The sequence below is a fragment of the Heptranchias perlo genome, chromosome 10 (assembly GCF_035084215.1).
Source record: "Heptranchias perlo isolate sHepPer1 chromosome 10, sHepPer1.hap1, whole genome shotgun sequence".
Lineage (NCBI taxonomy): Eukaryota > Metazoa > Chordata > Chondrichthyes > Hexanchiformes > Hexanchidae > Heptranchias > Heptranchias perlo.
The window spans coordinates 41,255,294-41,282,492 of NC_090334.1; the positions used below are offsets into that span (position 1 = coordinate 41,255,294).

The 27,199-nt window shown below is 43.5% G+C and overlaps 1 protein-coding gene across 2 annotated transcripts in view; it reads left to right on the forward strand.

Annotated features, from left to right (window-relative positions):
• The window catches only part of ccdc175 (coiled-coil domain containing 175), a 95,050-nt gene that overhangs the window by 11,944 nt on the left and 55,907 nt on the right, over positions 1–27,199 (forward strand). For both annotated transcript variants that reach the window (XM_067991517.1, XM_067991518.1), the window contains exons 5-9: positions 5,085–5,313; positions 6,413–6,535; positions 14,844–14,953; positions 18,845–18,926; positions 25,521–25,657. In XM_067991517.1, the coding sequence (XP_067847618.1) occupies positions 5,085–5,313; positions 6,413–6,535; positions 14,844–14,953; positions 18,845–18,926; positions 25,521–25,657 (681 nt within the window). The remainder of the gene's footprint in view (positions 1–5,084; positions 5,314–6,412; positions 6,536–14,843; positions 14,954–18,844; positions 18,927–25,520; positions 25,658–27,199) is intronic.

Below are 27,199 nucleotides of genomic sequence, written 5' to 3' on the forward strand. Positions count from 1 at the left end.
TGAAGGGGAACTTGAAGGTGATGGTGTTCGCATGCACCTGCTGCCCTTGTCCTCTGGTTGGGGGAGGTCGTTGGTTTGGAAGGTGCTGCTGAAGAAGCTTTGCTGAGTTGCTGCAGTGCATCCTATACATAGTACACATGCAGCCACAGTGCGCCAGTAATGGAGGGGGTGGATGTTTAAGCTGATGGATAGAGCGCTGATCAAGTGGACTGCTTTTTCCTAGATGGTGCCGAGCTTCTTGAGTGTTGTTGCAGCTGCACCCATCCAGGCAAGTGGAGAGTATTCCATCACACTCCTGATTTGTGCCTTGTAGATGGTGGAAAGGCTTTGGGGAGTCAGAACGCGAGCCACTCGCCGCAGAATACCCAGCCTCTGACATGCTCACGTGGCCACGGCATTTATGTGGCTGATCCAGTTGAGTTTCTGGTCAATGGAGTCCTCCAGGACGTTGATGGTGGGGGATTTAGCAATAGTAATCCTTTGAATGTCATGGGGAGGTGGTTGGCTCTCTCTTGTTAAAGATGGTCATTGCCTGGCACTAGTGTGGTATGAATGTTACTTGCCACTTATCAGCCCAAGCTTGGATGTTGTCCAGGTCCTGCTGCATGCAGGCATGGATTGCTTCACTATCTGAAGAATTGCGAATGGAACTGAACACTGTGCAATCATCAGCGAGGAAGGAGGGAAGATCATTGATGAAGCAGCTGAAGATAGTTGGGCCTAGGATGCTGCCTACATTACAACAGTGACTACATTTCAGAAATATTTTTCGAACGATGTCGCAGCTTGATACAACTGAGTGGGTTGCTGGGCCACTCAGACAGCAGTTAAGGGTCAACCACATTGGTGTGGAACTGGAGTCACAAATAAGCCAGACCAGGTAAGGTTCTTATGACAATCCGACAGCTTCATGGTCACTTTTACTGATACCAGCTTTTTATTGCAGTTTTATTTAGATTTTTTAAAACTGAATTCAAATTTATAAATTGCAGTGGTGGAATTTGAACTTGTATTTCCTGGATTACTAGTCCAGTAACATAACCACGACACTACCATACCCAGAATCAACTAAGCTGTTTTTCTGGGGTTTTCACAACTCCTCTGCTAAAGTTACGGTGGACAAGCAGGAGAACTCCCATGGAAATTCACTCCCAGCACTTCTTGTGCCGAAATGTAACTGAATCTGTACGCAATAAAAACTGTGTTGTGCCCTGATTTAACATAACCTTGGTGAAGAAAGGTTGAAAGTCAGGACAAAGTGAATTTCTCTTGAGTGCACTATGATGCTGTTGGCACAGTAATGGGCATAACAGCTTCGGGAGCTTATCAAGCTCCGGCTAGTGGCAGAGGTGTGCAACTGCAGGTGTGACTGAATGTCACAAAATGGTTGGCCGAGAAATTCGATCACAGGCGCAGAGAGGGAACAGTGCACACTGCACCCGCCTGTTCAGGGACAATGTGAAATTGATGCTGGCACTGTGGTTGCAGACAGCAGGAAGAAACTTCGGTTGTTGGAAAAATGGCTGGAAGAGGTCCAGAGAGGATACCTAGGTTCTGAGATGCAGTGTTGGAGGCCCTGGTCCAGGCAGTGGACAGGAGGAGGGAGATCACATTCCCCATGGGAGCAGAAAGCCATTCAGGTAACACCTCCCCCACCAGAGGGAAGAGGCCGCTGAGGAGGTGAATACCATGAGCTTAGCTCCCAGGACATGGCCCCAGTGCCGGAAAAAGTTTAATTGCCTCATCAGAGTGTCAAGGTAAGAATCTTACCTCTCTCTTCACACCTGCATCATCTGCAGCCACACTACGCTCCTCTGCTTCCCTTTATTTTCCTACAATCACTGCACCACACTTCTGGTACTCACATACTCTGCACTTTCAACCCTCAGTGCTATTGCAACCTTCACTTCCCTATACCTTACATTCTCAAAACAGCTTTCAAGGCTGTCACTACACACTCCCTTCTTTCTTGCAAGAGAAGGCCACATACAACATGAGGGAGGAGGTGGTAACCAGAGGAGGCTGGGCCCACCTGTACACCCTTTCCCCACTGGAGGAAGGTGGGCAGGGATCAAATCATGGCCATGGCGAATGGCAACACTGGAGGAGACGTTGCGCGGGGTTTCTTCACACCTTATCCACTTTTTCCCTTCTTACTTCTGTCTCACCCTACGCACACTGCATGATAAACTGCAGCTGCTTTCAGCAGCCACTCATCTCTCTCTGCTCTCCCATCACATTAAAAGTCCTCCTTGTTGCTCTATTTCATATCTGGTGCTGAAAATGTTGGCACCCCTGAACCACTTCAGGAAGAGGAGTCTAATCTTCCTGAAGATGCAGTGTCATTCAACCTGACTATAGCAAGCGCCAACTCAGAGACTGGCATCACGTGTACTTTAGAGGGTAGGTTAGAGGAGGGGTCCACGTGGTGAATCACTGGTCACAAGTGTGCAGGAGCTAAGGCAGGAGGTTAGGACACCACAGATGCCAGCTCACCGGAGGGTGAGATCTCATACTAACACTGCTGCATAGGACTCAGACACAGATTTCAAGGGCCCAGGCTACCGAAGAAGGCTGTTGGGCATACACCAGGAAATGCTAGGTGCATTGGGCAGTCCGCCAGCAAGCTTGCACACAATGGCTCAGAGCGTGGAGGAATCTAGTTCCCAATGTTTGCCGGGCTTCACAGAGACCATTCACATGAAGCCGGTGGTCAGCTTCATGAACACAACAGTGGCCCCCACAATGAAGGAGTCTCTGGTGACAACTCTGACAGCTTCCAAGCTTCCATGGCAACTTACACTGCTACCATGGAAGCTCAGACTGCTGCTATCTTGGCTGTGGAGTCCAATGTTGACGAGGGCTTGCAGAGCGTCACATCACTCCTGCATGCTGTCCTGGAGCAGAGCAGTAGCAGTGCTGAGTCACAATTCTTGGAGAGTAACCTTGTTTCCATGAGAGAGGCACCTGCTGACCTTTCTCAGGATGAGAGCATGTCTACTCCTCTGCTACCCGCTCCACTCACTCCCTCTCTCTCCTCCTTTAAGACAGTCCTTAAAACCTACCTGTTTGGTCACCTGTCCTAATATCTCCTTATGTGGCTCAGTGTCAAATTTTGTTTGATAACGCTCCTGTGAAGCGCCATGGGATGCTTTACTACAGTAAAGGTGCTATATAAATACAAGTTGTTATTGGTGTTGGTATTTGTAGTCATGGGAGGGCAAGTCTCATAAGGCTGGACTGAAGGAAGGCAATTGGATATTGATAATAAGGATGGTGGGGATAAGTATACAGTACTGTTGTTGTATTGGGGATGGGAGGGATGGTTTAGGTGAAGCATTCTTGAATGAGTTGCTCTTTGAGAGCCCTGGCAGCTAGGGGCATTGGTAGTCGATGCTTATCTTGCTCTTCCTCCTCTTTATGCTGCTCTTCTTCCTCCTCTTCCACTTCCTGCTGCCCAGGTGATGATCAGGGCTAGCCACTGAGTATAGCAAAGTTATGCAGCATGCAGCACACAACCACAAATCTGGTTCAGGGGTGTACTGCAAAGCTCCTCCTAAACGGTCCAGCCAGCGGAAGTTTTGTTTGAGCCTGCTAACTGTCTGTTCAATGACATTTCTGGTGGCGATATGTCTTTCGTTGTAGGTTGCCTCTGCATCTGTGCCCGGTTCTTGACAGGAGTCATGAGCCATGTCTGAAAGGAATTTCCCTTGCCGCCAAGTAGCCAGCCTGTGACCAGTCAGCCTGGTTGGAAGAAAGGTGACGTAACGGACTGGTGCAGGATGAATGAATCCTGACTGCTGCCAGGAAGCCGGGCACAGACCTGCATGATGGCTGCCTCTGGTGCCAAACAAGCTGGACATTCAGGAAGTGATATCCCTTTCTATTCAGAAAGATTCCAGGCTGCTGATGGGGAGCACATAAGGCAATGTGGTGGAGTCTTTGGCACCTTGGACCCTGGGGAAGCCTGCACTCTAGTGCTCTCTCGTCCTGCTTCGCTCTATCCATTCAGAAAGTGATATACGTGTTCCTCCTGGCAAAAAGAGCCTCAGTGACCTTCCGGATACAGCTGGGCACTGATGTCGCTGATGTCACCTGCTGCAGCCTGGAAGGTGCTTCTTGCATAAAAGTTGAGGGCCACGATGACCTTGACTGCCATAGGCAGTGGCTGTTTGTGCCCTGGTTTGGGGCTCCAGTTGTGGCTGCAGCAGGTGACATAGTTCCACGGCAGCATCCTTGGTGAAGTGAAGGTCCCCACACAGTGCTCCTCAGTGAAGTTGGGTATGAGGTATTGCTCCCCGAAGACCCACTTTGGGTATGGCCTCTGGCGCAGTGCCCTCCTTCTCCTCCCTCTTCTCCCAGCTGCTCCTGCACTCGGCTGTCTTCTTCGCTGCTCCACCTCTTCCTCCAGCCCCAAAGGCAGACCTATCAGACCACCTATGATGGCAATAAAAGTGTTTCAGAAGCAGTCCAGCACTAGCATAAAGTTGTTCCCAGAAGTCAGAATTCACTTGTGAAATGCAGAAAACAGCCCAAAAAAAGTCCCAGACGTTAACCAGCAGCCTAACAGAACAAACCAGCAACTAACTTGTATGGAGTAGATGAGCACTTTAGTACTCCTGCAGGGTCCCTGCTGATTGTTAGCGCCTTGATTTGCTGAGCGAGTTTATCACATGGTGAGTCATGTGCTGGGGCAGACCAATTTCACAAAAGGGTCCTATATCGAGCATTGGACCCTCATTTTAATATTTCCGGCACGTGCCCTGGATGGCTACTGAGATGCCCGATCCAATATGGCGGGCGCGCACTTCAGGCTCAAAATGAGCCCTCGCTTACCGCCCACAACATTGGCTTTTTAGACACCTGTAAAATTGGCACAGCGCAATTGAATTTCTAGGCCGTGATGTCCAAATAAGTAGCAAATTTAATATAGTTTATAGATATATGCTGAATTTAGAATGATAGAGATGTGCAATGTGTAGAGATGAACAGATGAGTAAGTCTACCAAGTAATTACCTGTACACCATTGACTACATTAGGATGAACCAATCAGTACACTTTTTTGTATCATTCTTTTTCTCAGCCCCATACAACGTAAGGCAAGAGCACAATATGATGATATTGTATCCATGTTGAATAACGTATTGGGAGAGCGAACCAATCACCAAATTACAGTGAATGAAACACATGACCACATAAAAGATACTCAACAGAAAACTGTTATTGTAACCAGAGACATTGCAGATTTGAAAGAGGATATGGAGGAAAAACAAAAAGAGCATGAAGTAGAAAAAGAATCCTCGACAGCAACGGTAATTTCCTCTTGCGTTCTAAAGAGAAAAATGAAATTCTGTTTTACACTTTGAAATTAATTTATATATTAACAAAAATATATTCAGTTACAAATTTGAATTCAGAAAACTCAATAGCATTCCTTTTTAATCAAAAAGTAATTTCTCTAGGCATTTATTATGAGTCAATGGCCTGGAATTTCCTGTGTATTTGCGCCCAGAGACATGCCCAATCTAGGCACAAATCAAATATGCAGCCTAAAAGATTGTGGAACTTTGGGTGTAAATCAGCGTAAACAAACGGGGCCCTAGGAAAGTACCGAATTCAGACCATGTACACTCAAGTACAATTTGTCCAAATCTCCTCGATCTTTTACGATCGTCTATTGATCCCTCCGACCGAACTCATCTCTGCCCATAATAAACGCCTGCCTCCAGGTTACAGAGCCTTCCAAGCAAGTTTTCTGCAATTGCGCTTGCTCAGAGGCTCTCTTCAAATTATGACCAGATTTTCAGGCGCAGCAGGAAACAGTCATTTTTCTGGTGTTTTATTGCAATTTTTCAAGCATTTTAAAAATATTTATCCTCACTCAGACCTACTCTGTATTTTCTGTTTCTTTGAATGGGTTTTTATGGCGCAAATTAAAAATTGAAAAGCTTCCCCAATTGCAGGTTCTTAAACATGCTGTGCCTGATGTGCATGAATGATGGTTGAATGAGTTGAAGCTTTAATTTTCATATTTAAAGAAGAAATATATGGTCTGAGTTCGGCACTTTCCTAGGGCCCCGATTGTTTAAGCTGATTTACACCCATTTTACATTCTGGCGTATTCTAATGAGATTTGCAGGAAATTTGAGCGTAACTTGGCATCGGCAGAATAGGCACAGGAATGGGTAGACTTTCCGGTCTAACTGCAAGGCTGCATCCACGGAGGAAAATCCAAGCTATTTGTTTAGTGCATAAACTTCTTTAGGAAAACAATGGGATTTTTGTTTGCTTAAGATTGGCTACTAAATCACCTTAGTTTTCAACAGTATGCTTACACGCAGCTAATATTTTGACATGTTTACAATACCCATACAAATAAAAGTAAAATTTGAAAAAAATCTTTTATTTTAGTTTACAGAAGTACAGCTGCAGCTTCAGAATCAGAGCACAATAAATTCTGAGATGAGAAACAAACTTGACGAATTAAATCTGGAATTGTACCAGTTGAATGATAATTTCTCAGCCCAGGAAGAGGTAAGAGTTACAGCACATTAAGATATCATTCATAGAATTACAGAAATTTTAGTACTGAGAAGGTCATTTAGCCCAGCTATGCTGATGTTAGCTTCCCCTCCTGAGCTTTCAACTTTAATCTCAGCTCCCTGCTCTTTTCCCATACCCATTAATATTTTTCTTTTTCAAGTGTTTATCTAATCCCCATTTAAAATAGTGATTGACTCAGCTTCAACTGAGACTTGTGGTAAAACGTTCCATGTCCTAATCACGACATGGAATAGAAAAATTCCTTTTAACCTCTTTTTGCTCCTAGTACTAATCCTGAAGTTATGCCCCCTTTTTTACCAATTCACCAGCCAGTGGACATAATCTTTTACTATTTGCTCTCTGAAATGCTGTAATAATTAGGTCTCTTTAACCTTATCTGCTCTAATTAGTACAGCAATCGTCCTCTCATGCCTTGTATTATCCTAGTGACTGTACTGTTGCACCATTTCTATGGCTTTGATGTCCTTTCTATAATGGGGTACCCTGAACTATGCACAATACTCCTCATATGGCTTAACCAGTGGCTTGATCAGATTCATCATTGCTTCCAATGTCCCTTGTTAAATTTTTGGGTTTATTATTCAAAATATGTTTGGACCCATTGACACACTATAGATTTATAGTAGTTACAGGCTTATCTATCCCTCCTCAGCGGATAGAAAAAAAATAACAAGTTGCGTGTGCTGCGCTAAACTGACTGGACACAAGGGCCCTGATATTTATTCGGGGCTGTGAAGAGAGCAGGGGGAGGAATTTCCGGAATGGAAACCCAGAAGGATGGGTTTCCCAGACGTCCTGCAGAATTTAACTGTAGGACGTCTTCTAAATTTTCTCAATACGTTTCCCGCGCGACAGCCAGCCAGATTGAAAGGCAGGGGTCCGATCACGGCAAGTAAGCTTGTTTGGTCTGGAGGAAACACTCCTGCTCCTCCTGGCCCACAAGCAATAAAGGCACTTATCCAATCGATCCGGCCCTTCTCGCCTCCTTTTGCCTGCCAGGATTCCCAAGCCCCGGGAATCGTGGCCTCCATGAGCTAAAAACAAAGTATGCTGTTAAAATGGAGGCACACAGCCTCCTTAAAAGATTTTACTGACCCGTCTCCTGAGAGCGGGTTGGTTGCCCGACCCACCTCCACTAAAACCAGCAGTGGGCGGGTCGGAGGAGGAGTGGGGTCGGGTTTGACATTTTTACAATTTTTACCTTCCCACCTGCCTCCAACCCACCCGTCCTTAGCCCCAAGGTCCCTAAATATTAACTTTTCTGTGGTATTTAGTTGCTGACCATCCAATGAGTCTTTCTTGCCTATCTATCTCTCTCTGATGGCTTCCAATTTCAACAATACAGTCCAAGAAACAATTGTATCAACAAAATTTAAAAATAGATCCCTTGATCTGCCAATCAAATACATATACAAATAAAATGTACAAGATGCATATATTTGAATTAAGTAGCTTGACCTCTTCCTCTGACATCTGGCCAGACACACCTCTAGATATGTAAACCAAAATCCTGTTTACCTGTTTCATAATGTTTTTTGCTTCTACAGTTCCCCTTTTTAAGACCTAGGTATTAGTACCATTAGATCTCTTTGATTCTGCACTGCATTGGAAAATATTATCATTTAGGGTATATTTCGATTCTGTGTTATTGTTCCCAAAATATATTGCTTCACATTTATCTCCATTAAACAATGTTTGGCATGTGAATGTACAATTAAAATTGCTTCAATCATTATAAGGCTGAAAGAATAAGATTTACAGATGTATTACCCAATTCAGGTGTATATATCACCTTGCTTTTTTTAATACCCCAATTCCCCTAGCTATATATTATTATATTGTCACATGGCCATTTTGCCGGCTTTGCCTCTTCCATTATCGCGTGATGCCTACGCAGTTGGGACATATTTTTAAGTAGATATTCATTTTTAACAATGTATTTGTAAAACAACAACTCTTTCTCCATATTGTTTGATTAACTAGTTAAGGTTAAACGCCAACATGGACTGGTTTGGCTGAATGGCCTGTTTCTGTATTATAACTTCTAGGAATCTATGTATAGTATTTTCTTTATACAAAATATTGAAAGTAGCTTTAAAAAAGAACCAGGTTAATTTGTAATAATTTTATATCCTAGTTATTGCTTGGGCTCTTAAAGTATCGTTTTCTCATTCAACGGTTGTACATAGAAATAAAAACAGAAAATGCTGGAGAAGCTCAGCAAGTCAGGCAGCATCTGACAAAAGGTTTTTGACCTAAAACATTAACTCTGTTTCGTTCTCCACAGATGTTGCCTGAGCTTCTCCAGCATTTTCTGTTTTTATTTCAGATTTCCAGCATCTGCAGTATTTTGCTTTTGGTTGTACATAAGAAGATGAGTTTTCCCGATTAACCCAATTATGTTAAATTCAGTCCTGGACTTTTTATGTAGATTCACACTACATTTTCAATCTCCTTTGTAATGGAATATCACCACACAGATCAAAGCAATTACAGGAAAAGATCATTCCAATATTTATTTCCAATTTAATAAATGCAAGAGAAGCATTAAAGTTATGCTAGTACTAAAGAATTAGCTTAATCCTAGGCTTTTAAAAGAAGTGGTTGCAGAGAAAGTGGATGCATTGGTTTTGATCTTCCAGAATTCCCTAGATTCTAGAACGGTCCCCATGGATTGGAAGTAGCAAATGTAACTCCGCTGATGATACAAAGCTAGGTGGGAAAATAAGCTGTGAGGAGGACGCAAAGAGCCTGCAAAGGGATATAGACAGGTTGAGTGGGCAAGAAGGTGGCATATGGAGTATAATGTGGGGAAATGTGAAATTATCCACTTTGGTAGGAAGAATAGAAAAGCAGAATATTTTTTAAAAGGTGAGAGACTAAGTAATGTTGGTAGTCAGAGGGATTTGGCTGTCCTTGTACACAAATCACAGAAAGTTCACATGCAGGTGCAGCAAGCAATTAAGAAGGCAAATGGCATATTGGCCTTTATTGCAAGGGGGTTGAAATATAAGAGTAAGGAGATCTTGCTGCAATTATATCGGGCTCTGGTGAGACCACACCTAGAGTACTGTGTACAGTTTTGGTCTCCTTACCTAAGGAAGGATATACTTGCCTTAGAAGGGATGCAACGAAGGTTCACTAGATTGATTTCTGGAATGAGAGGGTTGTCCTGTGAGGAGTGATTGAGTAGAATGGGCCTATACTCTCTGGAGTTTAGAAGAATGAGAGATGATCTCATTGAAACGTATTAAATTCTTAAGGGGCTTGACAAGGCAGATGCTGAGAGGCTGTTTCCCCTGGCTGGAGAGTTTAGAACTAGGGGTCATAGTCTCAAGATAAGAGGTCAGCCATTTAGGGCCGAGATGAGAAAAGATTTCTTCACTCAGAGGATTGTGAATCTTTGGAATTCTCTACCCCAGAGGGCTGTGGATGCTCAGTCGTTGAGTATATTCAAGACTAAGATCGATAGATTTTTGGACAGTAAGGGAATCAAGGGATATGGGAATAGAGCGGGAGAGTGGAAGATCAGCCATGATCTTAATGAATGGCAGAGCAGGCTCAAGGGGCTGTATGGCCTACTCCTGCTCCTATTTCTTATGTTCTTATGTACTAAAGTGTACAAATATTGAATATAAATGAAGTATTCAGAATCCAAAAGTGTTTGTTTACTCATTTGAATCTTTCTCTTGAGAATGTGAAAATAAAAGTGCCGATTTTAACTCCTGGTAGGAAGCTGGCCGTAGCAGTCGGCAGTACTGCGTGGGTGGGTGAGTTGAAGGCTTGGCAGATTCTAACTGCTGGGCCTCACTTGAATCCCACCGATCAGCTGCTTGACCATTTCCAGCAGCAGCGGTGGCATTGTCAGAAGGCTGCCTGCAGCAAGGTATGTCCAGGGGAGGAGAAGGATTTTTCCAAGGGCCCTTGTGGCTAGTGGGGGAGCCCGGGGCAGCTGAGCTTTTTTTATAACTTACTTTAGCAGGCCTCGCTGTTTCCTGACGGGTTTATTTGGTGGGATGTCTGCGGCGAGCAACCCACTCAGGAGCTGGTTAAAATTCCATCAGGGTCCTGTGTACGTCATGGGACCCTGATTCGCATTTATTAATGAGGTTTCCAGGGGGTCCGGCTGGAGACTTATCCACCACCAAAGCCAACGGCGTTATAATCGCAAATTGGCGGCAAATGGAGCTGCTCCATTTAAACTGCTCCCCCACTCTGTTCGTGCCGATCAGGGAAGAGTTAAAATCGCCCCCAAAGTGTCTGTTTTATTGAATAAAGTCCACAGTAAATCATTTGCAAAGGGAGATGCTAGTTCTCACTCCAGCACAGACTCTTGCATTTCTAGGATTTCTCCTTTTTAAGATTCGGTAGGGTTTCCAATGTGATCTCTAATTTGAAGAAATTTTTGAACTGAATTTCTTTGCGGTGTTGCGAGTTATTTGTTCCTGAAATCTGGCCGCAACAAAACCCACTCTTAATATCTGCAAGTTTGCATACATTGATGTTTCAACAGCAAGAGGGACCAGCCAATCAAACTTAACCTGATTAGCTTAGGCTGGGTACCAACTCACAAAACTAAAGGCTATCTCTAGAAAGTATTGTATATATATTTTCTCCTTCTCCAATATGTGGATAAAAGAACTATATGGCTGATTTTAACCCTGCGCGTGTGGTGGAAACCGGGCGGGTGGGCAGTTAAAATGGCCCGTGGTACTTAACTGCCAAGGTGCCGCTGTCTTCCAATCTTCTGAACAGGCAAGTGGGACACCCAGCGGAAGCCAGTGGGATCCTTCTTTAAATATACAGATCAGGCTCCAATAACGTCATAGGGACCCGACTGCTATTTTAGCTGGAGACCTGAAAAGGGAAGCCATTCCAATCTAGCAGGAAGAAAATCTGAGGGCAAAAGAGGCCCAAAAAGGTAAGTGATTCTCCTTTTTCTCCCTTTCCTTGTGGGGCCAGGAGGAGCAGGATGCTCCTCTGAGCCCCACAAGGAAAGTTTAAGCCACATCTGCCCCAGGCTTCCTGCCCCCACAACCTCCCAAGCCATCTCCTAACCACAGGAGACTGATGGGGCCTATGCAGATGAGGCCCATGCAGATGAGGCCCGGTTGTTGATACCTCCTAGGCCTCGCGCTGCTGAGGTCAGGGCGGTTTGCCGTCTATGGCAGAGACATCAGCTCCGATTCTAAGACATTGCACATCAAAGGAACAATACATCATGCCTCATGCTTTACTCTACACTTAAATACAATATATAATATGAAAAACACTATTGAATGATAATGTATTGCTGGACATACATTGTCCTGGGTAGGATGGTTAGCACACTTGGTGGATACAGCTGGTCACAGATTTCCAGACACAGCAAGTCCCAACATGAAATAAAACCTTTTAAAATACAATGTTATGAAATCTTTAATGACAATGTTAGAATATTAATATCAGTTACACACTTACAATGTTACAGAAAACATCTTGCTTACAAAGGGACAGTAATATTAGTTAATTAGATTTGAATCAAAGACCTACTTTAAATGACAGAATGTAATAGCCAGCTCAAAACTCTTCTTAATTAATCCTGACTAGCCACTACTGTCTATATTCTAATATTAAAATTGAACCAAACAAATTACAATTTGTTACAAATGTCATATATTACTGGCAGTAAAGCAGTTTTCACACATGTGTATCCTACTTCTGTATGAATAAAGCTTCATGTAAGTTAACTACTATAAAATACAACTTACACTTATATAGGGCTCGATTTTAGGATCGTGTTTCCGGCGGGTTCCCAGCGGGGTGGCCCCGAAAATCCCGATCTCCGGTCACGTGACCGGATCGCGATGAAATCCCGGCCACTTCCGGGTACCGCGCTGACGTGCGGGGCTGCGCGCGCAAGCCCCGCTGGTGGGAATCCCGCAGGCAATTAAAGCCAGCGGGGTTCCACTTGAGAGTACTTACCTTGCTCGTTGTGGTCAGTTAATGAGCTGAAGCAGCTGTCAAAAGAGGAAGTGTGGGATTTTAGGTTCAAGGCAGTGAGTTTCCCACACTGGGGGAAACAGTCTCCCTCCAACCAGGCGTGTTGCAGCCAGCAGCCTGTGGCAGGTGCCAAGGTGCGCTCCACGGGGGAGAGCCCTCACCCACGCAGGAGGCCACCGCGTCACATAGGGCAACCCCTGCCCTCCACCACCCCCCGTCAAGCCAGAGGACAGACCGACACAAAACCGCAGCCCCAGTCCGAGGAACCACACACCTACCCTGCACAACCCCTCAGACCAACACCTGCCAGTTGGGTGGTGTGTGGAGACCCTCGGAGGACGAAGAGCATGACCAGCACCAGCAGCCTCGCAGTCCACGCCGTCCGCCGCAGAGACGTGGATCCCCCCAACATGGTGTTGTTGCACGCACACCTGCACAGCAGGAGGGAGGGCTACCGCAGAGAGAGACGCGTCGCAGAGGGCACTACCCTCGCCACAGGGTCCACAGACCGAGGCGCAGCTCCCCGGACCTCTCCGAGCAGCAGTGCAGAGGGAGGCGCAGATTCGCTCGACATGTAGTCGTGGAGATCTGCATCCTCTTTCATGCCGAGCTGCTCCTGGCTGGCCCCAGCACCAACTGCTTACCTGTCGCTGGCAAAGTCACCACTGCCCTCCACACCTTCTCCTCCGCATCCTTCCAGGGTGCAGCCGGCTACACCGCCGATGTCTCTCAGTCGTCTGCGCGGACGAGCCCTGCAAATACACCTGCACCTACTCTGCAGTAACACGATGGGTGGCATCAGTGGTGGGTCCTCATAGTGATACCCAGGAGCGGGCATTATTGGACACAACGGACAGGATTCGCGGAGACATGGCAGTGGTGGTGTCAATATAATGTGTGCTGTTTGTTGCTCTGAAATTCAATATGGGTAACACCCATGACAAACCCTCAGACACCCTTGTGCACCCCCTTCATGCTGACGAGACGTTTGCCTTACGCTGCCTACTGCACATATGTGATGCATGCCCTGTGGCTGCAGCACAGGTGGTGGCAGGTTGAGTGAGGTTGGCCGTGAGGGAGATGCACGAGAGGGTGAGTATGGGATGGAGCAATGAGATTGTATGAGGAGTGGGTTGCGTGCTAGTGGCAGGGTGAGTACTGGCGAGGTGAGTAGGTGGAGGTAAGATGAGGATGGGGTGTGAGTGGGTATGAAGGGTGATGTGACAGAATAGTGTTGGTGGTGCCGAAGGAGATGTGGGGTGGGGGCAGTGTTGTGGCAGACGGAGTGTAGGGGAAAGACTTCGTGTTCTCACTGCGGCTGACCTACTGCGGTCATTGCAGCGCCTCCTGCACTGTATGCAGGTGGGCGATATGTTGGTGGCGCAGGTGACCCCCTCTGCCACCTCGAGCCAGGCCTTCTTGGTGGCAGAGGCAGGCAGCTTCCTCCCGCCCGCCGGGGGGAAGATCTGTGTCCTCCCCCTCCTCCTCACCCCATCTGATGATAGCTGGGGTGAGGCATCATTAAACTGGGAACAGCCTTCCCCCTGGGCTGCTCCATGCTGCAATTTGTCCCATTGGTTGCAGCATCTGTCAGTGGAGGACTGCCCCTTTAACTAGAGAGCCTCCAGCTGACAGATCGTACTGCGCATGCGCAGCCCGACCGACGCGCAGGCCAGCGCCGTGGACCCCGGAGGAGCAGGTAATTGATTCCTATTAGTGGGTTGCCTGCTACGATCGCGTGGGCAACCCACTAATTTCGCCGAGCGTGTTGACCACGCTCCCGGAGGACCACCCGCTGGGAACCCGCAGGCCTGCTAAATTCGGGCCCATAGTGTCTTAAATGTAGCAAAATATCCTAAGGTGCTTTGTAGGGGGGTGAGTTTGTACATCAAGCAGAAACTGTGAGAAGAATTGAGGAAAGTGACTAAAAGCAAGATCGAAGAGGTGGGTTGTGTAGAAGCTTTTAAAGGTGATGAGAGATAAAGCAAGGCGAGTAGTTTTGAAAGAAAATTCCATAGAGCAAGATCAAGGTAGTTGAAGGCTCTGCCGCCAGAGGGGAGAATCCACTGTCGTCCAGACAGAAAACAGTAAAGAGCCGCAAGCTGGAAAATAGAGTTGAAGGCTTGGATTTAGGCCGCAGTTTCGGAATAATTTCATATTTATTTCCGAGATTTTTTTTTACCAAAAAATTTGGATCAGATACTTTCATATTTACATTTCTATTTGTACTCAATAGGATAATGAATTTTGATTTTAACCACTGCAGTGAACTGGCATGTTTTCTCAATTTTTGCAGTTGACTGGACTGTTAAAAGTGGAGATTGTAAATCAGAAAAAGCAAGAAGACACTCTTCAAAGGAAGTACAATCAGAAATTGAAAGCAGCTGAAGAACTAATTGCTCAGAAGTAAAAAAAACATTTGTGATATAATTTCCTATTAATTTCCTATTACATAAACTATTCTTATAAAATGATACAGATACTTGTGCACAGTTAGTCAATGCTGAAAGTATTTTTTCCATTGATACTGTATTTAACAAAATTTAGGGATATAGAGTAAAAGTATTATTAGAGTAAAAGTTCTAAATTGGGGAAAGGACAATTTTACTAAGATAAGTGATTTAACAAAAGTGGACTAGAAACAGCTACTTGAAGGTAAATCAATGTCAGAGCAGTGTGGGGCATTCAAGGGGGAGATTCAAGGGGTTCAGAGTAAACATGTTCCCACAAAGAAAAAGGGTGGGACTGCCAAATCTGGAGCCCCCTAGATGACAAGGAGCATACAGGGTAAGATCAGGCAAGATAAAGCCTAGAAGAGTATAGAAAGTGCAGGTGTGAAATTAAAAAAGAAATTAGGAAAGCAAAGGGGGATGAAAAAATATTGGCAAGTAAAATTAAGGAAAACCCAAAGATGTTATAAATACATAAAGAGCAAGAGGATAACTAAGGAAAGATAACCTATGTGTGGAGGCAGAAAATGTGGGTATGGTTCTTAATGAATACTTTGCGTTTGTCTTCACAAAAGAGGGGGATGATGCAGACATTGCAGTTGAGGAGGAGGAGTGTGAAATATTCAATGGGATAAGCATAGTGAGAGAGAAAGTATTAAGCGGTTTAGCATCTTTGAAAATAGATAAATCGCCAGGCCCGGATGAAATGTATGCCAGGCTGTTAAGAGAAGCAAGCGAGGAAATAGCAGAGGCTCTGACCATCATTTTCCAATCCTCCCTGGCTACAGACGTGGTGCCAGAGGATTGTGGGACTGCTAATGTTGTACCATTGTTTAAAAAGAGAGAAAGAGATAGACCGAGTAATTATAGACCAGTCAGTCACCTCTGAGGTGGGCAAATTATTGGAATGAATTCTGAGGGACAGCATAAATCGTCATTTAGAAAGGCACGGGCTAATCAAGGACAGTCAGCATGGATATGTTAAGGGAAGGTCGTGTCTGACTAACTTGATTACATTTTTTGATAAAGTAACAAGGAGGATTGATGAGGGTAATTCGTTTGATGTAGTGTACATGGATTTTGCAAGGCTTTTGACAAGGTCCCACATGGCAGACTGGTCAAAAAAGTAAAAGCCCATGGGATCCAAGGGAAAGTGGCTAGTTGGATCCAAAATTGGCTCAGTGGCAGGAAGCAAAGGGTAATGGTTGACGGGTGTTTTTGCGACTGGAAGGCTGTTTCCAGTGGGGTTCCGCAAAGCTCAGTACTAGGTCCCTTGATTTTTGTGGTATATATTAATGATTTGGACTTGAATGTGGGGGGTTTGATCAAGAAGTTTGCAGATGATTCAAAAATTGGCCATGTGGTTGATAGTGAGGAGGAAAGCTGTAGACTGCAGGAAGATATCAGTGGACTGGTCAGGTGGGCAAAAAAGTGGCAAATGGAATTCAATCCAGAGAAGTGTGAGGTAATGAATTTGGAGAGGACAATCAAAGCAAGGGAGTACACAATAAATGGGAGGATACTGAGAGGTGTAGAGGAACAAAGGGACCTTGGAGTGCATGTCCACAGATCCCTGAAGGTAGCAGGACAGGTAGATAAGGTGATTAAATACGGGATACTTTCCTTTATTAGCACAAGCATAGAATATAAGAAAGGGGATGTTATGCTAGAACTGTATAAAACATTGGTTAGGCCACAGCTTGAGTACTGCGTACGGTTCTGGTCACCACATTACAGGAAAGATGTGATTGCAGTAAAGAGGGTACAGAAGAGGTTTACGAGGATGTTGCCAGGGCGAGAGAATTTCAGCTATGAGAAAAGATTGGATAGGCTGGGGTTGTTTTCTTTGGAACAAAGGAGGCTGAGGGGAGATTTGATTGAGGTATATAAAATTATGACCTGACTAGATAGAGTGGATAGAGAGGACCTATTTCCCTTAGAGGGGTCAGAGGCCAGGGGGCATAGATTTAAAGTATTTGGTAGAAGGATTAGAGGAGAAATTTTTTCATCCCGAGGGTGCTAGAGGTCTGGAACTCACTGTGTGAAAGAGTGGCAGAGGCAGAAACCCTCAACTCATTTAAAAAGTATTTGGATGTGCACTTGAAGTGCTGTAACCTGCAAGGCTATGGACCAAATGCTGGAAAATGGGATTAAGCTGGATAGCTCTTTTTTGGCTGGCACGGACATGATGGGCCGAATGGCCTTCTTCTGTGCTGTAACTTTCTATGATTCTATGTGTATAACATATGATATATCATAGAATGATACAGCAAAGAAGAAAGCCATTCAGCTTATTGAGTCTGTGCTGGCGCTTTGGAAGAGCTATCCAATTAATCCCACATCCCTATTTTTTCCTCATTACCATGCAAATGTTTCCCCTCCAAGTATTTATCTAATTTCCTTTTGAAAGTTACTATTGTATCTGCTTCCACCACCCTTTCAGCAGTGCATTCCAGATCATAACAACTCGTTGCGTAAATTTTTTTTCCTCATGTCGCCTCTGGTTCTTTTGCCAATTATCTTAAATCTATATTCTCTGGTTTCCGACCCTTTTGCGACTGGAAAGTTTCTCCTTATTTACTGTCTCAAAACCCTTCATGATTTGAGGCACAGTGTCTCATGTCACTTCCAACAGCCACACCAGGGACTTTCTGTAATAGAATAAGCGAGATATTCAAATTGTTCCATACATTAGACAGACAAGTCAGGGGATATTCTTTGAGAATACTGTATTGCAGAACTTGGGATTAAAAAGCACTGTCATCTAGGAAAAACCGAGCTTGTACCGTAAACATCACACTACGTTACAGATGCAAAACAATGTTAATTGCTGGGTATTTCTGTGCTGCAGCATAAAACTGATGAGGTCATTCCAATCTACAAAGGAAGAGGAGGATGGGAGAGAGTGGAGGGGGAGAAGAAGGAAGAGGAGTAGCGGAGGGGGTTTTGGAAAGGAGGGTGGGTTGGGAGAAAGGGGGAGAGAGGGAGGTTAGGGGACAGATGAAAGTTTGGAGAGGGGGGTGGTAAGAATGGCAGGGCAGGGGAAGAGAAGAAAGAGAAAGTTTGGGGAGGGAAAGTGGAAGAATAGAGCGGGAAGAGAAGAAGAGGGGGGAAGCTTGGTGAGGGATGGCAGAATGGAGAGGGAAGGTAAGGATTAGGGAGAGAACGAGGGTAGGGGAGAGATGAAAGGAGAGAATGAGAGAGGGAGGGAAAGAATAGGGGAGGGGGAGGGGGGATGAGGGTGAGGAGGCAGAAGAGAGGGGTGGGTGGTGAGAGAAAGAGGAGGAGGAGATGGAGGGAGAGGGAATGATGATGGTCAACATTTTTCTCAGTCACGAATTGGTGGGGGAGAAATTCACATGTTGCCTCAGCTATTTACATCGTATCCCGAGGTTTCTAGCCAATCCCAAGGAGATCAGTAGAACCTCCATGGATATTCAGGGCCAGAGCATTTTTTTGGTTGAATGGGCTAATTTTAGAACTGCTTTTTACTTAAATCAGAATCTACTGTGTGTTTAGCGCCTATCTTTTTGTTTGCGTGTGCATGTTTAATGCCGAATATATGAGAAAATTGCTTTCCTGAGCATAATAAAAGAAAAAAAATTAATTAATGACTTTATGATTTATTCTTCCTTCGTTATTATAGCAAGTCATAGGAACTTTGCTCTGCATAAGACGTAGCCTGTATTCCATCTTGAATCATTTATTTGTTTTATACAATTAAATCTTTAAATGGAGGATGCAAATTATTTACCTGTTCAATCTTTACAGCATGTAAATGCTGTTAGCTTTATTGTTGCTTAAACAATTTTTGAAGTATGTTACTTGTGTATTTTGTTTTCAATAGGGATGCAATTATTCAGGAATTAAGCACCTTGATTGAAACATTGAGAAAAGCAACTGAATATTTACACACAAGAACCTTACAGGTTGGGTCTTTCTACGTATTAGAATAATTATTTTGGTTTTGTCAACAATATTGTACACTTCTGCGATTAAAAGAAAAACTGTGAATGCTATAATTCTGAAATAACAACAGTAAGTGCCTGGAAATACATAGTTCATCAACATTTGAAACAAAAAAGATGGTTTAATGTTTCAGATGGAGACTCTTTGACAGAACCATTCAGGGTCTCGCCCCGAAATGTTAACTTCTTTCTTCCCTCATTTGTGAACAGACTTGTTGCATATTTCCAACATTTTCCATTCTTGTTTAATTCATATAATTTTGTTTTGGAATTCAGTTCGTTGATAATTTCTGTTTGATATAGTACCAGTATACTAACCTATGAGCTCTGGGATCTGGGTTCAGTCTAGCTGAAACATATGGGATATAGGTTTCTTTTCATAATATAATTATAATACAAAATTAATTTGGCCAATTTCAAATTGAAACCCAGAAGGAAGATTTTTAAAAAAAAGTAAGAACAGTGTTAAAATTGGATAGCCATGTGGTGAAGGATAAAATAAAGGCTTGGTTGTTTCCAAGCCATTATTCACAGAGATTCCCCTTACACCCTAGCTATGCTCTCCTATGAAAAGGATACAAGAAAGTCTCCAATTGATACCCACCACGTGAATACAATTAACACTAATTGATATAAATCATACAATTAACAAACAGCAAATGAACAAAAAATGAATAAAACTGGAGCAGCTATCTATATCGTCATCTTATCTATATCGTCACCTATCCATATCGCCATCTATCCATATCGTCATTTATCTGTCATCTATTTATATCATCATCTATCTAAATCTTATTTAAACTCTTGCATATACATGCATTTCTGCTTCAAATATCTAGCCAATTTTCCTGTAAAAAAAAATTAAATGGTTTCTGCCTAATCCACTCCTGCGGCAAACGATTTCATGTTCCAACAACCCTCCGTGTAAGGAAATTTCTCTTAACCTCACTTTCTTAGTGATAACTTTAAACTGATGATCCCTCATTAATGACTCTTCAATCAAAGGAAATAATCTTTCCTTATTTTCTCTATTGAAACTCATAATTTTCTAACCTCTATAAAATCTCTGCTCCAGTGGAAATAGTCCCAGTATCTCCTCATAACCCTACTTTCCTATCCCTGGTGAATCTATACTGTATGCTCTCTTGTGGCTTTAATGTCCTTTCAATTATTGGGTGCCCAAAACTACTCTCAATACTCTCTGAGGCCTAACCAATGTTTGGTATAACTTCATCATTACTTTTTTACTCTTATACTCTATGCCTTTATTTTAAAACTCAAAATTCTATTGGCCTTTTTTATGACTTTATCTACCTGCACTTGCACTTTCAAGGAATTAAATATTTGAACCCTTGGATGGCTCTATTCATCCACAGCCTTCATTGTCTTTTCACTGATTACATACACCCATTCTTTGTTTTTTCTCCCAAAATGTATTACCTCACACTTACCCACATTAAATTGCATAACCCACCTGTCTGCCCATTTTGCAATGCCTTCCTGAAGACTTTTACAATCCTCACTGTTTGCCAAACATCTAGTTTTGTGTCATCAGCAAATTTAGAGATAATTCCTTGTATCTAAGTCCAAATCATATATACACACACACACACCAAGTGGTCCCAGCACTGATCTCTAGGGTACACCACTTCCAACCCTTCTCCAGTCTGAGCAACACCCATTTATCCTAACTCTTTGTTTCCTGTCCATCAGTGAACTTTCTATCCATGCTGCTACATTTTATTTTTACCATTCTCATGAATTTTATGAACAAGCCTCTTTTGAGATACCTTCTCAAATGTCTTCTAAAAATCCACATACACTACAACTGTTATATTCTCTTTATCCACCTAATTGGTCATTTCTTCAAAAACTCTATTAAATATGTGAAAGACAACTTGCCTTTAACAAATCTGTAGTAATTGTCCTTGATTAACCCATGCATTTCTAAATGCTTACTAGAACATGTGAACATAATCATATGGGAATAGAAAAACCTGAGATCGTGATTTCCAATGTTTATAGTTAGAAAGGAAAACAAAGTTGGTTTAAAGTGGTTTAGTGTTTATTGCTGTTAAAAATTCCATTCAAAAATCTTTTCTGAACCATTGAGCATTTTGAGGTCACTTTTGTTTGTTTTTGGAAATTTGTGTTTATATTTAAGACTGCATAGGGAAAATTTTAATTCCCTCCGCCCGGCAGAAATCGGTTGGTAGCGGAGTTAAAATCGTAGCGGCGGACTTAACCCCTCGCTTCCCATCGGCTGTCATGTTCCCTTCCGTGTTTTCCTGGGTGGCCAAGGCGTCTACCTAAATTAGCTCGGCTGCATGCTTCATGACTGATTTTGTACCACTTTTCAAGAATATCTAACACAGGAGCAGCTGGTAGAGGCAGCCAAACAGGCACCAGGATGTAGCACAGAGGTTGAGAAAAAGATCCCACAATTTCACAGAATGGACCTGCAAACCCTCCTGGATGAAACTGAACTCGGGAGTCTCAGACTGTTGGGTGTCCGTGGCAGGAAACCTGCCAAAAATGTCACATGCCATGTGGAGCGAGGTGGCACTGGCACTGCCAACATTCTCACCCTCAGGAATGACCAGGGAAGCAACGTAATAGACCAGCCGCTCTCCCTTTTCTTTCTTAGGCACTCTGGGCACCAGTGCACTCTTCACCCTCTTGTTGACCGGAGGTCACCGGTTACGGTTATTGGCTTAGTACAAAGAGGAGAAATGTCAATTCTCTCTTAATTCTCAATTCGCTTTATTAACGTTGTTAGATCATGTACATTTTGCTTATACGTCTGGTTAGATATAGGCATGCAGTTTACAGCAGGTTATACAGTTTTATACCCAAACTAGGATTTAAATGCACACCCACTAGGTTTCTCTGACACTCCCTGAGTGATCACAGAATAGAAAGGATATTATATTACCCGGAAAGGAGAGCTGACGCTGGCCAGGCGTTCCGTTCTCTCTCTCTCTCTTGACGTCGTCTCTACGTCCCTGACGTAGGGTCTCTACGTTCCTGACGTAGGGTTTTCCACTTTCGCGAGTTTTACACACACACTGGCACCAAGCCTGCAATTCTTTAGTCTTATTTCCAAGTCTGTCTTTTCGAATGGTGCTGTCTTTCTCCTGTTGGCTTAGATTTCCTTGAGTGGTCGGTGTCATCCCCTGATTGGCTCTGTTCCAAGGGGTTAGGTAGCATCACCTCATTACTCCTTTTCTAAATAAGGACTGGTGTCTCATCACAGTCCCTTTGTCTCTTAGAAGCGTAACTAATTCAAACCGGTTCCGGCCAGCTCAGACCAGTGACTGAACTCCAGGTCACTTCAGTTCAAAAGGTAGTCTCTTTGCCTGAGTGTTAGCAATTCGAAATAAACTCTGGTTTTTTTTGCAGCCCCTGACCAACACTCTAAACTTCAGAGCAGAGAAGCTAACCGTTGACAGTGCACTCTGGTTAAGGGAGGTACTAACTCCACAATGACAGTGTGAGACAGGCCACCAAAGGGAGCTTCCCTAACCTAAAACACACCTCCTCATTTGACCTGTGCTGCCTGTATATTCTATGGGGCGATAATATTTGTTCAGGTCCATCCTTTTTAAATACTGCCTGATTCTCCTATGCTTTTTCTCCTCCTCCATGATATAGGCACACAAGGGTTTGTCCCTAAGGGAATACCATACCTGTTCCTGAGAAGCATCACCATAAGTATGGGCTGAAAATCTCCCAATGGTCTCACATTGACAGAAAAGCAATGGGAATCAAGTCTAGGCCTAAGCAAGCAGGATGCCAGAAAGCACTTCAAATTGTCATTTTCAGCTGCAGAAATTGCTACTGAAACTGTCCAAATCCTTCAGGCTCAGAAACTTCTCACTTCTGCCTATCTTAGTTGATATGGCAACACTGCACCTTATAATTCTCTGCCAACTTACTCTGAATGCTTTGCAAATATAAAAGCAGAAAACTAGGAGCCACACTGTCACTGGCCTTCATTATAATGTATTTAAATGAGCTCACTCAGAATTTCAGAAGGCAGATCTTGGGAAGGGCCAGAAAGTGCAAAGAAGTTCATGGCAGAGGGGCGGGGGGTGCAATTTTGAGATGGAAAACCAGCGTAAATGGCATCTGTCCCATTTTGTTGTCAAAATAATGTTTTTGCTCAAATTAAAGGCTTAAATTACGCAAAAAATGGCGTGGAAATTCTAGGCCTATATATCCATTCAAATGACCGATGCCTCATACAAATTTCAAATAGCTGCATAATGTGCTTATGTGTATTATAAATTACATACAGAAAAAAATTGCATCATATCTGCAAAGTGTCAGGTTTCTTTCCTCAATAGAATAGCTTCTGATGATAGGTCAAATGCGATCGATTTTTTTTTTCCCAATAGTTTACCCACTTTACATCAGATAGAGATTTCTTTTGAAAAGCATCATCAAAATGATCTAAATTGTGCTGACCTTTAAATGATCTGGATTACTATGACCATTTATGAAAGGTCTTGATATACTTCAGAGCAGAAAAGCCAGAGGGGACTAAACATCGTGTCCTTCAGAAAACATGAAAGGGCAGAGTGCAGTGGTAGGTGATCAAATGGACTGACTTTCTTTCCCTCTCGGGTGTTAAATTACATGGTCTCCAAAAGCACTCTTCCGTCTGCTAATAGGCACGTTCTGATGCAGCAGAAATTATACTTTTTGAATATATTATTATTAACCTATATATTCTTTAAATAATATCTTTTCAAATATGCTCAGTGGACTCAGAAAGGAGTTGAACAGTTTTATTTTTAGGAGCCGCCAAATTACTCTCCCCTGGGGCTAGAAAAGTCACAATATCTGCGCAGGCAGGGGAGGAATTTGCGACAAGATCCAGTTATGTCAAGTCTTCACCTCTTATCTCGATGTAACAAAATTCCGCAGGAATTGGGGTGGGTGCTCCTTATATCTGCCCCTTCCATACCGATGTTAATGAAAGAGGCGGAACTGATGGGATCATATCATCGACCCAAAATTCCACCGGTCCCACTTCAGTTACCCCTGATGAAATATATGCTTGCATGCAGCAGTTTTTAAAATAATACTGGGCCCCACATGATCCTGGTGGAAGTACAGACCAGTATATTTGAAGGGCCACTTTCTTTGTAGCAGTGCATCACAGCGTTATTGATTGCCTATGGAAAAACAGCACATTTGGAAATTGGCATTGGAAATATTTTAAAAAGATCTTCAGCCAGTAGAGCCAGCAATCTTTTGCTGCAGCAAGACCCTTCCCCCATGCCACCCTTGCTGAGCTGGGTGCCCCAGTAGCTCTGAAAATGGCTTGGGCACCTGACCCGTGGATTTTGCACAGGGCCGGGGAGCATCCATGGGTGGGCAGAAGTTCCAGCCCACCCCAGATCCACCTCTGTGAAGCCAGAAGGGCAATTTCTAGCCTGGGAACTTTCCATGTAACAAATCAGTGTCAAAAATGTCTTGTACTGCACATTAGAGCACTAGTGTAGTGCTCCCAGACTGAAATGCTCTATGATTAATGTATTTTTTTTAATGAGCTCAGTATCTGCTGGAACTCTTATTCTATTTGAGGCAAGAATTCCAGCAACTTTTTTTTTATTATGCTTTAACATTTTTTACAGATTGTGACGACCATAAAAGTATAAAATAATACTTATGGTGGTTTAAAAAGTCAAAATTTGTAGGATTCAAAGTTGATAAGTATCAGAAAGAGAATTTTGAGTGTAACTCATCATCGAAACTAAGATTGTGCTTGCTCTTCAAATCTCCAGCTAGATCAGTTCATTTATTAATTTATTTTACTCACCAATTTTCTGCCCTCCTCTCCTGAAGATGTTAGTTCTTTGTTGGGGTACAATTCCACAGGTGCTGACTGCCCTTAAATACTTTGCCCAAGTATCCATTGTTTATATGTTAGCCCTGATGGGACATGTTAATGGGCCATTTGACAACAACCGCACATAAAATTCCAACAAAGGTCACTGGATAGCGATACGGAGTGGAATTCTGCCAATCCCCCCCACCCTTAACCTGGGACAATGAAATCAATCGTAGTACACTCAGTACAGTTTGGGACTCAAAACTTGAAATCTCCCTTATTTGTGTGCCTCAGCTACTCACTGGATATATTCGCTGAGCCATGACCAAATTACAAAATATTAAATACTATTTCTGCAATGGGAATAAAATGTATCTGCACCAGTATGAGTGGTACAAGTTGAAATTTAGCACTTTTGCAAAGGACAAAGTCTACCTCACTTTTTTTTCTATTTATTTGAAGCTTGAGCAAGTATTTCGATTATTATTGAAGAAGAAAATTATGTCTTTTTGACAATGCAAATCATTCTTTTAGGAGGAGATTTAATGAAGATATTAAAGAGTATGTCAATTTTAAAATACAGAATCAGGACATTTAAACAAAAAAAACCTGTCATTTTAGAACTATGTATGATTTTGCCACTGCCTCTTTCTTTTTAGCCTGGTGACATTCCTTTGTTATTAGGCTTCCTAACAGTCTGCTATTCTCTACAGGCTCAGAAGGACACCAAAGATGCTGAAGTGTTTAATCAGGAACTTAAAGATCAACGTGAATCTCGCAATGAAGCGTTTAAGAAAACAAAAATATATGAAAATGAAATAAGAGAAAGTTTGCATGATCTAACAAATCGGTGAGTTGATCTAGCATTACACTCCACATCGCAATCTTATATTTTACAAAAAAGTAATTTCCACAAAAAATAGCGAGAGCTAAAATAGAGAAGAAAAACTTGTATATTCTACCTATACGAACTAGTAGATCTCCCTTGGCATTGCTCACAAATAGAGACCTCCTGTACATCCAAAAAGCCAGAATTCCCTATACACAAAGACACAAGCACCCCTACACAAAATTGCAGTACCACCCACACAAAAAAACAGACCCCGATATACACAAAAGGCCAGATCCTCTGACACAAAAAAACGAGATCTCTGTAATGAAAAATTCCAAGCTCCCAACCTAAAACATTCAAGCTATCCCCTTCTTCCCACCCCAATCCTTCTCCCCCACGGCCCTCACTGCCATTCTTTTCTCCCCTTGTCCTCAGTCTCATCCTTTTCGCCCCTCCTTCTACCCACTTCCAGAAGGCATTTAATAAGGTTCCACACAAGGGATCATTAACAAAAATGAGAGCGCACAGTATTGGTATTGACTTCTCCATCTCCATTTCTGGGGATAGGCAGTCAACCAATAGCTAATATAAGCCACCAACTCCCACAGCTACCTTGATTACACTTCCTCTCACCCTGCTTCCTGTAAGGACTGTATTCCATTCTCCCAGTTTCTTCGTCTCCGTCGTATCTGTTCTGACGATGCCACCTTCCACACCAGTGCTTCCGATATACCTTCCTTTTTCCTCAGCCGAGGATTCCCCTCCACGGTAGTTGACAGGGCCCTCGACCGTGTCGGTCCCATTTCCCGCACTTCTGCTCTTACCCTTTCCCCTCCCTCCCAGAACCATGATAGGGCCCCCCTTGTCCTCACGTTCCACCCCACCAGCCTCCACATTCAATGTATCATCCTCCACCATTTCCGCCACCTCCAGCAAGAGGCCACCACCAAACACATCTTCCCCTCCCCTTTCAGCATTCCGAAGGAACTGTTCCCTACACGACACCCTGGACCACTCTTCCATCACCCCCAACACCTGCTCTCCTCCCCAAGTTACCTTCCCCTACAACCGCAGGAGATGCAACGCCTGCCCTTTCAACTCCTCCCTTCCACTGTCCAGGCCCCCAGACACTCCTTCCAAGTGAAATGGTGATTTACTTGTACTTCTTTCAATTTAATGAACTGTATTCGCTGCTCACGATGTGGTCTCCTCTACATTGGAGGGACCAGACACAGATTGGGTGATCGCTTCGCTGAACACCTCTGTTCAGTCCGCAAACGTGACCCTGATCTTCCGGTCACTTGCCATTTTAATTCCCCGTCCTACTCCCACTCTGACCTCTCTGTCCTTGGCCTCCTACACTGTTCCAATGAAGCCCAACGGAAGCTTGAGGAACAGCACCTCATCTTTCACTTAGGCACTTTACAACCTTCCGGACTCAACATCGATTTCAATAACTTCAAATCATAACCACTGCTCCCATTTTTTCAGACAGCAGATGCTGGTAATGGTTCTGCTGCTCCCATTTACAGCTCCTCTGGACCCATCTTTTGTTTCTTA